This window comes from Dama dama, chromosome 22 (genome assembly GCF_033118175.1).
Source record: "Dama dama isolate Ldn47 chromosome 22, ASM3311817v1, whole genome shotgun sequence".
Lineage (NCBI taxonomy): Eukaryota > Metazoa > Chordata > Mammalia > Artiodactyla > Cervidae > Dama > Dama dama.
In genome coordinates, this window is record NC_083702.1 from 11,024,837 (window position 1) to 11,041,060 (window position 16,224).

Below are 16,224 nucleotides of genomic sequence, written 5' to 3' on the forward strand. Positions count from 1 at the left end.
TGGGAGGAAAACGTTACAAAAGGGACAACGATGCAGCAGACCACACGCGAGGAGGAAGACAAGCTCCACACGAGCCCCACCGGCTCTCCTCCGGCTCCTCGGTCCAGGTGCAGAGCTCAACGCCTCCCTCCCCAGGAGGCACTGATGCTCGAACACAGGTGCACGCCTGGGGCCTGCACACACGCACATGCACACACAAGCACGCGCACACACACGCTCCAGGCCTTTCTGGCCAACTTGTAAACAGTACTGCTTTAGGAAGAATTAATTTAAAAAAATAAAAGTAATAAAGCACATTTAAAACATCAAGTTTTGGTGATGAGGATAGGTAATGTAATTTTATTACAAATTTCAGGATCTAAAAAGTAACCTGTTACACTGACTAAGGTAACTCTGAGATGAGCTGTCTCAGGCACGGTCCTGTGAGTGACCCAACCTCAGGGGAAGAGACGCAGTCCCCCCACCCCCCCACCCCCGCCATGCGGGGTGCAGGCAGTGCCCGGGGCTATGCCGTGTCCCTGGCACACGCCGACCATAACCACCGTGGCCATCGCTCTGCCGTCTGGGCCGTGACGAGCTCAGTGAGAGCCTCCTGCTGGACTCTGAAGGCCAAGCAGGAACCTCAAAGGTGGCCTCTCCTGCTTTTTAACTTCAATGGTATTTAGGAGCCTGGGCGCTGAAGAAGAGTATGTCCCCTGGGCTGAAGCCCAGTATGGGAGCTCTTACTACAAGCAGGAGACACAGAGGGGCCGTGTGACCAGTGAGAAGTCTGCGGCCAGAACCCAGGCTAACCCAGGCTACAGAGAGTGACTGCTGGACAGACACCCCTGCCAGGCGGCCACCAACAGAAGGGCTGGAAACCACCTCCAGAGATCAGCCAAGCTACCCGCCTGCTTCTGTACAAGAGACAGCTTGCCCACAGTCACGGGCAGAGCCTGGGCCTCTTGTCTTATATTTACTTTTTAAAAGACTACAGGCAGCATCTTTATGAGGGGAGCTGAGGGAAGCATTGGGCAAGCCCTCTCCATGGGCCAGCAGGGACCCGGGTGGGGAGGGCAGGGCAGTACCTGAGAGGCGGTGGAGACCGCAGAGCACTTGGGCTGCGGGACCGACAGGAAAAACAGAGGAGCCCGGAGGAGGGGTTGGAAAGCGCACGCTCGTTGGCAGAGGGGAGGCTCCAGGCCAGAGTGCGTCAGCAGCCGAGGGACCCACTGCCAAGCCCTCTGCCTGGCCCCCCAGGTGCCCACAAGAACCCTCTGCCTCTGAGGCTGTGGCTCTCATGGGAAGCCTTATCCTGGGGACGTTTGGCAACATCGAGAGGGGCTGTCACCAAAGGGGAAGGTGCTACGGGGGCCGACGGGAGGCTACACACCCTCGGGGGCACAGGTGCTCACGGCCTGGGTTGTCCAGACGCCAGAGACAAGGTTGAGGAAGCACTTTACACCCTAGACCCTGAATCTCAGGGGAGCCCAGGCCTGGGACGGCCCAGCAGACCGTGTGCGCAGTCTCTACCTCAAGCCCCGCCAGGTGGGCCGCCCCTGCCCTGCTGACCCAGCCCCCTCACCCCAGAGTGTCCCGCGGATGTCCAACCAGCTGCTGCCCATTCAGATTCAGTCGAGACAATTAAAACTTTACTCGTTCTTGTCTTCTTTCTCCTGGGCCCCGAGTCCTGGCAGCAGGTCACGGTGAACCCTGAGAAAGAAAACCTATTTCTTCCGCAGAGCCAGTGCCAACCCAACCGCCACTGCGAGGATGGCCATGGCAGCGGCCCCTCCCAAGAGCAGGAGGGACTTGCCCTCGGGCAGCGGGCCGGCCTTCTCGAGGTCACCTGGGCGGGGCCCTACCCTGAGTGCCCCCTGCCTTCCAGTGGCCTCCTCCCGGCTCGGCGGGGCCGCGGGAGGCTCTGCTGGGGGCTTGGGTGGCAGGACCCCCTCCCGCTCCAGTTCAGAAGCTTCTGGTGGGGCTGCTTCTGCCTCTTCTTCACCAAGCTCCACGAACAGTGATGTCGTGGGACTGGCCCTGGGGACGGCCGCCATCAGGGCAGGGGCCGGTGCGGCCGCCTCCCCCACACCCTCGGGGATCTCCTCCCGCTCCACGTGCACGATGTCGGAGTTGGAGGAGTTGTTCTCGCTCTTCTCTGCGGCCCCGTTGCTATCCAAGCTCTTGACTTCCTCAGGGTCCACTGTGACCTGCTGCCAGGACTCGGGGCCCAGGGACACCGGCAGGCTCTCTGTGTGCCAGCTCTGGCTGGCGGACAGCGACACGGGCAAGCTCTCGGCCTGCCAGGAGGCCGTGGCCGTAGTGGGCGACTCTGGGGGGCTGACGTGCGTGGAGCCGTCGCTGGGCAGAATGTAGATGTCGTTGCTGTCCTCCGCAGCGCCCGCGGGGCACTCGTCCTCTGACTCCAGGTTAAAGACGGTGCCCTAGAAGAGGAGCACGCGGTCAGCACAAGGGAGCCAAAGCAACCTCTGCGAACATACGTCAGGGGACCACTCCCTCCTAAGCTGAGCCTGAGGAACAAACACATCATTTAAAATGATGGTGTTTCTAGACGGAACACGCTCGCTTGCAGATCAACGCAGAGAAGGAGTTTCTAACAAGATGATTCTCTAAGCACGTCCTCAAAGCTGAATCAGCAGAAAGCTGATGCATATCCTACTCGACTTCACACATATTTAACACAGTAAGTAATGCGGCCCAGCAGAGGGAAGAAGTACAGGCAGGCAGCTCGTGCTCCAGGCTCACCACTGGCTCAGCAGACCAGGAGAACGTGTTTTGGCAGCAGCTGGGGAGGCAAGGGTGAGTGGGAGTCTGGCCCAGCAGAGGCCGAGAAACACAGACCAGGGGACTGAACAAGCCTGGAGTCACCAGGGAGGGGCTGGCAGTGGACAGAGGGCTCAGAGCCACAGCCTGAACTCCGCTGCAAGGGAGCGCTTGGTCACAGGCGGAGCTGACCCAACGGGTGGCACAGGCCTCCTACCCTTCCACTGGTAGGAGCCACAGAGAGGCAGCGCGGCCGTGGCCACGGGCTCTGGTCACAGGGAAGAACGGACTCAATTTTGGTTCTTCACAAACTGACCGTCTGGACATGAAGACTGACACAAGTCACGCATTTCATATGACACCGGCAGCCCTGAGGCAGGGGACACACGGGGACCAGGGGCTCGTGCTGGAGATGGACGGGAGGTGTCGCCAAGCCTGGGTGACACCACAGATGGTGACGAGAGGCTGCAGAGCGTATGTGAGCACACTGGCTCCCACCCTGTCAGGGAGAATGATTCTGGTCTCCAGCCAAGACCAGACACTTTCCGGTCAGATATGGTTAATTCCCGTGTCCTTGTCCTTAAGAGTCACATCTGCTGATGCTCTGCGCACTGCTGGTTCCGCAGTCACAGGAGGCGTGGCTCCGCTGGGCTTGGAGCAGCCACAAGACAGTCGTTCAAGCTGACTCCAGAGGCCCTAAGAGTTGGCGTGCTCCCCGAACAGCACTCCCAGAAAGGGCTGAAAAGAGAACCTCTCACAGTGAAAAAAGTGAAAGTCACACAGTTGGGTCCAACTCTTTGTGACCCCATGGACTGTAGTCTGTCAGGCTTCTCTGTCCATGGGATTCTCCAGGCGAGAATACTAGAGTGGGTTGCTATTTCCTTCTCCAGCTGATCGAACCCAGGTCTCCTGCATTGCAGGCAGATTCTTTACCAACTGAGCTACCAGGGAAGCCCAAGAGTTAGTTTAAAAAGCAAAAGCAAAACAAAGGAACCATAACAAAAAAGGTAAAAATTTTAATCCTCAGAAAGGAGACTTTTGCTAATTTTTGTTTCTGGCCACTGGGCATGTGGGATCTCAGCTCCCCAACCAGGGGTTGAACCTGTACCCGCTGCAGTGGAAGCCACTGGAGCACCAGGGAAGTCATCCTTTGGTGCTATTTTATTTAAGGCTCAAAGCCCGAACAAGTGAAATGGAAACTTCAAAAGTTGCATTATGATGAAATGAGGGAAAAGTTAAACTAAGACAGTATTTAGTATAAAGTTACCTTCCTCTTCATTTTTAACAACTCAAAGCTGAGGGTTAAGAACCTTCTGTCCTGTATCTAGAAGACTTCACCACACAGCACCATCAGCAGGGTCGTCAAGACAACAGCCCAGCGAGAGCCAGGGGCTCAACACCCGTCAGACTTGGCCGCTTTTGCCCTGCTGTCACGGACTCCCTACCTTACAATTTATATCCATATGTGGATCGTGACATTTTAATGATGATTCACCAAAAATTTTATGGTTTAAGAAGTTTTAAAGAAAGAATAGATGATCATTGAAACTTTTACTTCTGGTCAGCTAAAGCAAGAATATAAAATGGAGGTGTCTCCCTCGACAGTCACTATCACTAATGAAGAGCAGGCTGTCTCTGAGAGAGAAGGCACCAGACAGTGAAGCAGGGGTAATCCTTCACCTACACTCAGCACACCAACAACTTAAATCACTTTTAACACAAAATACTTGTATCACTGGAAACAGCTGTATCTTTAGTCCCACTGACACGAACACCACAAAGGAATAAATTCAAGGGCTCAAAAATATAAAATTAATTGGGACCAACGAGAGTTTAACAGAGAACTATGTTCTGTTTAAACAGATGGCGCCCAGGAAATAGGAACTCGCCCAAGGTCCCTCAGCTGCTGTGAGAACTGGGCATCAGTGTCCTTCTGAAGACCAGACTTAATTCATTTCACCGTCAAAATAAGGAAACTGAAGCACACCTGGCCTGAAGTCCACAGCTGGGACTGGCTCTGACCAGGCGGCTCGCCGGCAGGGCCCAAGCCCCTGCTTCCCACACTGGTGCTTTTCCTGAGTTTACGGCAAGAAGTAAGCGGAAGACGTTCTTCTTGGTGTTTCTGTCAAGCAAATACAGAACGTATGTTCAGGAAATTCTTCAAGTAAAAAGGGAGGTAGGGAAGAAACTGAAATATCTGAAGGGACTACTGCGGAACAGGTGGGTACGGGTAAAATCGGCCTGGAATCACCCAGAGAAGCATCTCGAAGCTGCAGCAGCAATCTACCATGTCTGCATCCACCGAGTTTGCTTCCGTCCTATTTTGGGTCACACTAGTTACAAACGGTTGTGCCACTTCAAGCCGTGTTTCACACGCAGGGTCACAGCTGCCAATGAACTGATCCACTGAGGACGCTGGGCAGACTCTCAAGACCACCCTCCCCAGGGAGCTCACTCAGGGACCCACCCCACCTGTCATGTGCCAACCAACCCTTATCACCAAGAAGATAAAACAGACGCCTGCTCCTCTACACTCGGTCAGACAGGGTACTAGCAATCAAAAGGCTCTGAGATCACTATTAATCTAAAATAAGGAAACAGAGGGGCTTCCTGGCAGTCCAGTGGTTAAGACTCCACACTCCCGAGGTAGGGGGCCCAGATTCAGTCCCTGATTGGGAACTACGACCCTGCACACTGCAGCCAAAATAATAAAATAAAACAACTACAAAAAAAAAGATGACGAAAACAGAGTGTGAGAGAGATTTATATTAAGGTAACTTTCCACCTTAATATGATGACTAAGACCCACAAAGGACACATTTAAACACAGTGCAGTCAACACCCACACTCACACCTGAAACGAATAGATCTCGTGAAACACTGAACCCTTACTACACTAAAATTATTTCAGCCACACAACCCCCTGAACTGATTTTAGATCACAAACTGTACGTCACCTCCCACAGTGTGCAAACTCAAACAGATTCCAACCTAAAAGTTCCCAAATGACAGTCTTCTGATGTCCTTGATTCAAACAAAAACTTTTTGAGGTTTTCAGTTCTTAAAATAGAAATGAGAAGCTTCAAATCAAAGAAAAAAAGACAAAAATTAACTTTATTCAAGCTATTTATTATTATTATAGATTACACTCCCCCCCGTAATCCTTTATGAAATCTAAATCTTTCACAGTGAGGTGTGATTCAGCACACACCGTACAACACCAAGGAGAAGCCTGCCTCACAGTGACCCTCGCAGGCCCGGGAGCCGGGGCGGGCAGTCCTGCTCACATCTGGCTGAGCCCTGACCACTGCCCAGCAAAGTGAGAACCAACACTTGAAGAAAACTTCTATCAGACTTGAAAAGGGGAGGAAAACACCCTAGAGACGTGTCTGAAAAGCTGATACTTGTAAAAACATCATGGGTTCACAGAATACTCTCACACCATCTACTCCTCCATATTGTAGCTGATGAAACTGAGGCTCAGTGATGTTAAAGGACTCCCCCCCAAACTAAGGGCTAATGACTGGCAGACTTGGGCCCCCAAACAAATCGTGATTCCAACCTCCACTCCCAGAAGTGCGCGCACACACACACGCCCCCGCCCTATAGTCCCAGTACAGGCCAGCAGTCACTCTCCACATCTCTAGAAAGCTGCTGCCGGTCCATAAGATGTGTGCTCCTGACTGTACCCCAACTGACCCCGCCTCCCCCATTCTCTGAACCCCATGACACTCCCCACCACAGCACAGAACATGCCACCCAGCCCTTTCCATCTGCCTCAGCACACCTGAGCTCACAGGCAGCCTGCTTCACTCGGCACCCAGAAAACCGACCCTGTAGCTGAGGAACCAGTGGGGGCTCAGCGAGAACAAAGCAGAAACAAAAGCTTCCCAGGGACTCGCAGGTTCCACGTGGAAGGGGCTCAGATGTCTCCACTCTGCCCTCAAGTGGGTTAAAAAGCTCAATGACCAGAAATCTCAAGGACTGTGAGAGAAGAGAGGAGATGACACAGGGCCAAGGGCTGCCCTGGGGCTGGAGGAGGCCAGGTGGGCTGAGGGTGGGGGGGACGGGGACCGCCAGAGGGAAGCCCCGCAGTTCTGGGAGTCACCCCAGACCCCTGCTCCGGGCAGGTGAGGGCACAGGAGTCCCTCTGAAGCAGCCGAGCACCCCGCTCTCCCCGTAGGGGAAACCAGTTCACCACCGCCTGAGCCCAGAGGAGGGAAATGCCCGGTGCTGACCCACTCCGGCCACTGTGCCGTCTAGGGAGGAGGGAGAAACAGAAAGTCCCGTCAAGTTTGGGGGCGGGGAGCCCAGAGGCTTGCTCACCGGCAGAGACCTATTCACAGGCCTGCAAACACATCTCCTCCTGATGCCTCACCACATCGCCCAGACTTCCAGACGCAGTTCCTTCTATCCGGGACCGCAAGCCCAGCTAGCCAGAAAAAATGACAAGGCACAGCAAAAAGAGAACACACACACATGCCAGAACCAGACGTGGCAGGGATGTAGGAGTTATAATCAGGCTCTTTCTGGGGACTTCCCTCATGGTCCAGTGGCTAAGATTCTTTGCTTCCAAAGCAAGGGGCAAGGGTTTGATCTCCAGTCAGGAAACTAAGACCCACCCGCCTCATGGCACAGTCAAAACTTTAAAAAAAGAAAAAGTAAAAATAAACATGTTTTAAAAAAATGAACTTAGGCACAGACCTTACACCTTTTAAAAAATTTTTACTCAAAATGGATCACAGGGAATTCCCTGGTGGTCCAGTGGTTAGACTCTGCACTTTCATGGCTGAGGGCCTGGGTTTAATCCCTGCATCAGAACTAAGATCCCACAAGCCATGTGGCACATGTGGGAGCAGGGGCAGATCACAGATCTAGATGTAAAATGCAAAACTCCTAGAAGATGCCATAGGAGAAAAGCTAAAAGATCATGGGCTTGGTGATGACTTTTTAGATACAAAGCACAATCAGTGAGAGAAGTGAATGAAAAGCTAGACTATTGAAGAGATAATTCTGAGAATGAGAAGAAAAGGCACAGACTGGGAGAAAATATTTGCAAAAGACACATCCAATAAGGTACTGTTACCTAAAATAACACAAAGAACTCTTAAAATTCAACATTAAGAATTTTAAGCCACCAATTAAAATTAAATTTTTAACAACCAATTTAAAAAATGAGCCTGGGACTTCCCTAGTGGTCCAGTGGTTAAGACTCTGCTTCCAACACAGGGGATGGGGGTTCAATTCCTGGTTGGGGACCAAAGGTCCCACATGCCACCTGGCAAGTATTCAGTGCTAATAAGGAAAGGAGGAAACTCAAATGCATATTACTAAGTGAAAAAAGCCAATCTGAAAAGGCTACATACTTTATGTCTCCCAACTACATGATCTTCTAGAAAATTATGGAGACAATTAAAAGGTAAGTGGTTGCTAGAGTTCAGAGCAAGGGAGGGACAAAGAGAGGAAGCCCAGAGGATTCCTAGGGCAATGAAATCAGTACTGGTCAGACACATGTCACTACAAATTCATCCCAAATCACATAATGCATAGCCAGCATCACCAAGAGGTCTGGATCCTGAAGTAAACTCTGGACTCTGGGGGATGCTGGCGTGCCTCTCAGCAAGTGTAATGGAGGCTCTATCTGGCCAGGGCTGCCAACAGCGGGGCTCGCATGTGTGGAGGCAGGGAGTTGATGTGAAACCTGTGCACCTTCTGGTAAACATTTCCATAAACCTAAAACTGTTCTAAAACCTCTCAATACAGTACAATGGAAAATCACCTCAAACACAGTACAATGGGGGGAAAAAAAAAAAACACCTGAAGACAAAATATTCATAAAACAAGATGTAGGACAAGCAAAACTCCCTGCAGACCTCCAAAGACATTTATCCTAGCCATTTCTTTCTATAATTCAGACAACAAAGAATCACTTTTCTTTCTGCAAATCTCTAAGGCCAACACCTGCCTTACAACTCACTACAGAGGGCCACCCCACCGACTATAGCTCACTACACAGGGACACCCTACTCACCCCAAGTCACTGCCTCCTTCACCGCCTCTCCTGCAGATTCGAGAAGCCAGCTCCACTTCAGGAGCTCACGTTCAAGTGGCTGAAGACAGACACAGCCGGGGGAAGTCATATGACAGACCTTATGTAATAGACATGCACCACCACGTGGCCAGTGATCCTCCTCCGGCCCCACGTTGTTAAGACCTGTCAATGCGTGTTCCACACGAAGTGCCTGGAAGGAGATGCAGGCTGACACTTTCTGTCAGAGGATGCATTTTCACCAAGTAGCCAGAAAAGCACGCTCTTGGTTTTAAATACAAAAACACAGGGTGCTCAAATATAACAGTGTGAAATACAGATTGGGCACTCACATTTAGAAAGGAAAACATATTTATTTATTTTTTTTTTCTGCTGGGCAAAGGGCACAGTCAGGAGGACAGCATGCATGTCTGAGAGCAAGCCTGTGTCGCGCTCAGGCTCTCATTCCAGAGGAGGAAGCAAGGCTCTTCCCCAGAAGGACAGCTTCTCGACAGACCGCAGCAGAAATCACCCTAATTTTACACTCTCAGGAGAGCGAGAGAAAGAACCACAGGCTGGCTGCGGCGGTTGAGAGGAAAGACAGAAAGGTCAGCAAGGCCCAGAGACCTCCTCCTAAGTAGTGACCCAGTGAGTCCCCCAAAGAGGGGAGCTGGAGAGCAAAGGTATCTTTGTGCCCCCTTTTGTGGCACAAAAAGGCAGGAGTCTTAGAAAGGAAAACACATTTTAAATATTAACAAACTAGTTACTCATACATACTGCTCTATTTTAAGCATAACAGATTTTAGTTGAATAAAATACTTTATAACAAATTATAATTACCACCAAAGTTTGAGGCACTCCATCATAAAGAAACAGAACACTGAGAAGGGAATAAACAATGCCCCCTCTAGCTCCTCCTCCTTCATCTCAGAGCACCATCCAGGCTAGGAAGGTCCCTGGGGGAGCCACCCACCGACAGCAGCAACGCCAACAGGAGGGCACTGGGAACCTGAGGGCTGGAGCAGGCCACCCTGCCTCTGCCCACAACAGAGTCAGAGGGAGGGCGGGAAGGCAGGGAGGGCTCTCCTGGAGGCAGCGGCAGGAGAGGCGGCTGTCACTGTGACAGCTCTGCCCCCAAGGAGACAGCAGCAGCGGAGCCCACCATCCCCACAAGGGGAGGCTGTGCAAGCAGGGAGGGAAGGCAATGCTCTGAAGACACGTGCCGCCAGTATCCGATCTAACATCGCCCCCGCCCCCACCCCGCCAAGAGCTCCGTCCAAGGTGCCTGAACACTCACGTCTCTACAATGGAGGGAGAGGGAGCCGTGAAAAGAGCCGTGAAAAATGGGGGCACCATCTCTGCACAATCTCTCAAGGTGTCCCCCCTCTTCCCTCCTGGTGTCTGCTTCGGGGCTGGGCATCTACACTGGGGACGTTCCTACAGCACCCACCCAGGGAAAAAAAAGATCCTGGTAAAGAGAGGAGGGTCTTGTCACAAAAGTCTCTTTGAACCTGAGACCACTGTCAGCATAACCTGAACGACCTGACCCACCATCTACTTTGACAGTCCAAATTCCAGTAAGCTCAAATCCAGTTATTTCACTCAAACTCCGAGAAGCATTTTACTAACCTCATTCCCTTTTCAGCCTGTTAAGACACTTTGAATGCTAAAAGGTTATCTGATGATAGGAAGGAATTATTTTTAATTTTTTTGTGATGCAATAATGGTATTGTGACTTCAAATTTAAAAAGAACCTTTATCTTCAGAGATACACAGTGAAATCTTTGCAGAGAAAATTACAGGATGTCTGGATTTCTCTTCAAAATAATATCAAGACGGGAAATGATTAGGCTATGACTGAAGCATGACTGGCAATAAGTTAATGGTTGTTAGGACTAAGTGATGAGGTTCATTACATGCACTTCTCTGTTTTCGTATATACTCAGAATTCTCCAAAAGAAAACTCTTTTTATAAAAGTAAGTAGTATAAGGGACTTCCCTGGCGGTCCAGTGGTTAAGAATCCACCTTGCAATGCAGGGCATGTGGGTTTGATCCCTGGTTGGGGAACTAAGATCCCACATGCCACAGAGCAAGTAAGCCCGTGCCTAGCAACTAGAGTCCGTGCGCCTACATGAATGATTGCACAGAACTAAAAAAAGACCCAGCAACTCAGATCTGACGCAGCCAGAGACCCAAGCGAGTGACCAGAGACCGACAAAAAAAACAGAGAACTTCCTCCAGAGAAAATACCAGGGGGTTGTGAAGGAATGTCATGGGAAGCAAGGCACAGATAATCCAAACCTCATACAAGCTGTTCCAGAGTACAGAGGAAAAAAGGAGACATTCTTCCCAACTGCAAATTCTTTTATGAAGTCTTAAAACTGAAACACAACAAGGAAAGTTACAGAAGAACCTCACTCATGGAGATACAACTAAATGGTTACATGTTAAAGGCACTCACGTTAATATCAAGAAAAGGACAAGGATGGATTAACACCACTGCTGTTAATAACTGTGCTGGAGGTCCTGACTAGTACAGTGCCTTTTTTAAAAAAGACAGGCTCAAAGAAAAAAACCTGACATTATTCACACACGGTGCGATTTTCTATGTAGAAAACCCAAAGATAGTCAGAATCATAAGATAGCTGAGCACATGTGCTGGACAGAAAATCAATACGGAAAAATCAATTTGACAAAGGAGCCGTGGTTATGTAAGATGCTAATGTGGGAAACTGGGGGAAGGGGATGTGGGGTTGTTTTACCTTTGTAACTTGTATATTTACAATTATTCCTAAATAATCTTATTTTAATAAATAATTTTTAAAATTAGTAAGTCTGACAATAGTAAGTGTTATGGAAGAGACAGAACAATAAAACAATTTTCCCAAGCTGCTAATAGAGGACAAGTTGGAAAATGCCGTGAAAACAGCTGGGCTTGTCCTGCAACTCAGAGCGCGTCTACACTCCTGGAACCGGAAGCCCCTCCCCAGGCGTACGGCCAGAGGCACTCCTGCGCTCGTGCCTGACACTGCTCCAAACAGCGATGCTTCCAACGCAAAAAGACGGACTGTCCACTGGCCAGACTGTCTGTCAAATAAACTACCGATACACTGTGACACATTTAAAACACCAAACGCCCACCAACACGTGGACTCAGATCACGCATTCGCAAAGGGGATCCATCAAGGGTGCAAACTGGTGTGGAGATGGGATAATCGTAGCCATGACAAAGGCCTTGGTCTCGGCACACAGACAGACCTGGATCTGCACTTTGAAAATTTCTCATGGGGAGGAGGGAGATGATAAGGATAAAAATGTCTAAAAAGGATCCTCAGGAAGGTGATAATGAAAAGAAGTTGAGAAACAATGACCTAGGTGAATCTCAAGAATATAACAGAGAATGAAAAAAGCAAGTTACAGAGGAATACATATCATACTATTTACATAAAGTCCAAACAAACAAGATAATACACTCTCTGGGAATAAGTGCATGTTGAAGCTACAATTCAGAACAGGGGCTGCCCCTGTATGTGGAAATCCAGGGCCAACGAGGAGATCCCGAGTGCTGGCTGTGCTCCTTCCTTCCACTGGGATGGTAAATACACAGGTGCTCATTTACTACTCCTCATCCCTTAGTTATTTCTGTGCTCTGTGCTAGTATGAAATGTTTCATAACCACTTAAAAATACCACATATGCATTCAGAAGTATTGCAAAATCTTAGTAGATTAAATTAAACTGCATGAATAGCCTTTCCATTGATAACCATTCAATCACAATATTAATACTGAAGGATAATACTAATGAATTTAATCTAGGCTGTTAAAAACAACCATGAAAGACTTGATTTTTTTTCTTAAAGAAAAAATTTAGAACAACCACAACAACTTGCAGGTACGTACCCAGCCACCCTGCTGGATGATGTACTCGGCCGCGTGGTCCTCCAGGAATGTCACGCCGAACTGCAGCAGCGCGCCCAGTGGCTCCTGGCCACGTTTCGTCAGCTCCAGAAGCATTTGTCGTAGCAAAATCAGGGGCACCAAAATCTTCAACACAAAGATGAGGGAATAAAACACAAACTGAAATTCTTACAGATCATTCTACATGTTCAACTACTAGAAAACACATTTTGGTGCATCACTATGGAATTCCCTTTTTTATTACAATAAACAGTATTTTACATAAAACAATAAACTCAACTTGAATTCTGGAGAAAAACGCATGTATGTTCTATACCACAGGGTGGTAGAAATGTTGGTATATGGAAACGACCAGGCTTCTGTGTGTGTGTACACACACGCATGTGTATGTGTAATTACATATGTACAGGAAATTCACTGAGGCATTATAACAGCTAAAGACTGGAAATGACCCAACAGGCACTGTCAAATTTTGGTCATCCAGAAAAATATCATGAAGCTGTTAAAGTGAATTAGATTGTGCACTGCTCAACTGCCAAGATTTATTGTCAGTTAAAACAGATAAAGCAGGCTATGCACAATAACGGTACCATCTGCATGAGCACTGGAGAACCCTACAGTATTTCTGGAAAACACCTAAGAACCTGTCGACAGTGCGAGCCTGAGGAGAGCGCAGCGGTGACAGGGCGGGGACGCACTCTCAGGCGCGCGTCTTCTGCACCTGGTGCACGTTGTCCCTGTCCTTTCATTACCTATTTGAACACAACACCTCCAAAGTCATGGACCATCTTACACAAGTCATCAAAAACCAGAGGTGTTATCACTTCTAATGACCTTATGGCTCAACATTAAAAAGTCATCAAAACTTATGACAGAGACTAACTAGTCCCTTTCCTTCCCCAAAACCCCTGCACAGTGAAGAGAACTAAGTACTTTCAGTTAACCATCTGCCTGAAATCCTTCTGTCTACAACATCAAAAAGGACTGCCAAAGGAAATGAAACCAGTTTCCTGTCACTGACCTGCCAAGGTCATAGCTGAGGGATTACAATATATTTCTGCAGAAGAGGACAAACAGAAAAGACAATGAGTTTATATCCTTACTTATAATCTCTGGTTTTTTTTTTTTTTTTTTAAGTAAAAGCGGCTCCGAGGGAATCTCTATTTAAAAATCTGAAAGAAAAATGTGACAAGCACACATCTTTCCTTTTTGGTATTCTAAAAGAACTCCAGCCCCAAGCGCAGTCAAAATCGCTTCTCAGCACCAGCAGAGGGGAACAGGGTTGCAGACAGGACTCTACGAGGCTTTCTGCACAAGCAGACACCTGCAGCACTTCTGAAAACAGAACAACACAGCTGCTTGTCCAGCTCCATATTCAGTCTCAGTTGGGGCAGGGAGGGGAGCTGTGAACCAGCCCAACAGACATGTCACATCAAACCCTAGGGACTGGGGCCCTCCATACCTCAAAACATTCTCATTTCCCACAGTAATGTAATACATGTAATGTCTTAAAGTTATTCACACTTAAGCTCTATTGCCTCTCAGAAATGAGTTGCAAATGTTTCAGACTTGCCATATAGAGTAACACTCTTTTCAAAATTCACCTCTTTCACGTATCAAATGTAGCTGCCCTAGTTTTATGATATAATAATCTAGAGATAAGCCTGTAATCCTCTCACTGTCTTAACTTTAGTCCTGAACTGTATTCCCTCTCATTCATTATTACTTTTTACGCTGAAATCTAACCTTCTAGTCCGTTCTTCATATAGTGACTGCTCCACCACTTTCATCATTTAAGTTATACTCTTTACTGAATCTTCTCCATCGTAATTACATCCTCCTTGAAATGCAGTGAGTGCAGAGGCTTCCTTTTATAAGACTGGCATCTTCTACTTGGTTGACGACACTCTCACAGTTTGTTTTAACTTAGATCGTCTTTGTACAATCATACCCACTGACCTCTAACTGCTGTGGTCACAAAGCTTCATGGGTATTTCTACAACTGTTTCCATCAATTTCACATTTTACTACTCACCAGAGTTCTATATCATCTGTACACCTAATGGACAGCAAGGAGAGCAAACCAGTCAGTCCTAAGGAAGATCAACCCTAAAAACTCACTGGAAGGACTGATGTTGAAACTGAAGCTCCGATACTTTGGCCACCTGATGCGAAGAGCTGACTCACTGGAAAAGACCCTGAAGCTGGGCAAGATTGAGGGCAAGAGGAGAAGAGGGCATGAAATGGTTGGATGGCATCACTGACTCAATGGACATGAACTTGGGTGAACTCTGGGAGATGGTGAGGGACAGGGAGGCCTGGCAAATACTATTTATAAGCATTGTTTGGATCTCAGTTCTCAAATGAGCTTAGGAAAATATCTTCATGAAACAACTGGGAAGATTTGAATTCTGAACAGACTGTGTGATATTAAAATTACTGTTAATAACTGAGGTGTTAGAAATACACACTAATGTATCTATAGGGTGCGCATCATGGTAATCCAGGGAACAGTGGGGATCAGATGGAACAAGGCAGACACAGGCTGACAGCTGCTGAGGCCAAGGCACGGGTGCAGGTCTGTTACACCGTGTGCTCCACTCTGTGCACGCCTGACGTTTCAGTGAAAGACTGTAGAAGATGAGTGATGTAATATGCCACTAAAAACCAACCAAGGCAAATAACGGACTTTTCCTTGCTACTGTATTTCCACAGTCTACTTGTTACCATGTGAGCACCAGGCACTAAACACTCTAGCTTTTCTCTTTGATGGTCATTTTCTTCTTTTCCTATAAGCAGATAAGTTCACCGGAAAAACAGATCACCATGAGGGATATTAAAAAAGAATTAAAGATATCTACAATTAAAGAATTAAAGAATATCTACAATTCTGAGATAACGACTATGGATTATTAATATTCTGGCACACATTCCAATTATTTTTCTCAGTATATACATTCTATACAGCCTACATTTACACATAAACTTTTGAAAAAATCATTCTATTAATATGGGTTTATGCCCAGTTTTTTTTCTCCACTTACTTTGATTAAAGAGCATTTTACCAACATGCTTTTATAATCCCTACTCAGATGAACTGACATTCAGCTTGGAAACTGGGCATGCTTTGTGGACACTTTTTCATTTGTGCCTCATTTACCTACCAGACAGCCACTTCATATGGTGATGTTATATCAAAATTTTGCAAATACTTGTGCAAAATATAAGATATGGGCTAAATATAAAATATGGGCTAAATGCTTAAATTAGCCGATCTAATTCTGATTGGGGTGGAAGGAGGCGTTTCGGCTGCCTATCTTGCCAAGCTGGGTTCTTTTTCTGCCCTCAGGGACTCAGGGAGCAGTGCTAGACTCTGCAGAGCAGGTCCTATTCCCATGGAGGCTCAAGCCCCATGGAGTCTGGCCTATGGTTCAGGTGAGGGACTGAAATGAAGCAGGGAATGGGGCGGTGGGGAAAAAAGATGGGTGAAGAAGGAATGTGAAGACCGGGGTT

General features: G+C 48.1%; 1 protein-coding gene across 3 annotated transcripts in view; it reads right to left on the minus strand.

Moving 5' to 3' along the window:
- Positions 1–310: 310 nt before the first annotated feature.
- Positions 311–16,224, minus strand: part of BCL2L13 (BCL2 like 13) — a 50,050-nt gene continuing 34,136 nt past the window's right edge. Inside the window, exons 6-8 of one of the 3 annotated variants that reach the window (XM_061124614.1) lie at positions 12,694–12,837; positions 4,751–4,885; positions 311–2,423 (exon numbers count right to left, since the gene is read on the minus strand). In XM_061124614.1, coding sequence (XP_060980597.1) covers positions 1,707–2,423; positions 4,751–4,885; positions 12,694–12,837 — 996 coding nt within the window. In that variant the 3' untranslated portion in view covers positions 311–1,706. The remainder of the gene's footprint in view (positions 2,424–4,750; positions 4,886–12,693; positions 12,838–16,224) is intronic. The other 2 variants (XM_061124615.1, XR_009689732.1) reach the window with 2 other exon arrangements.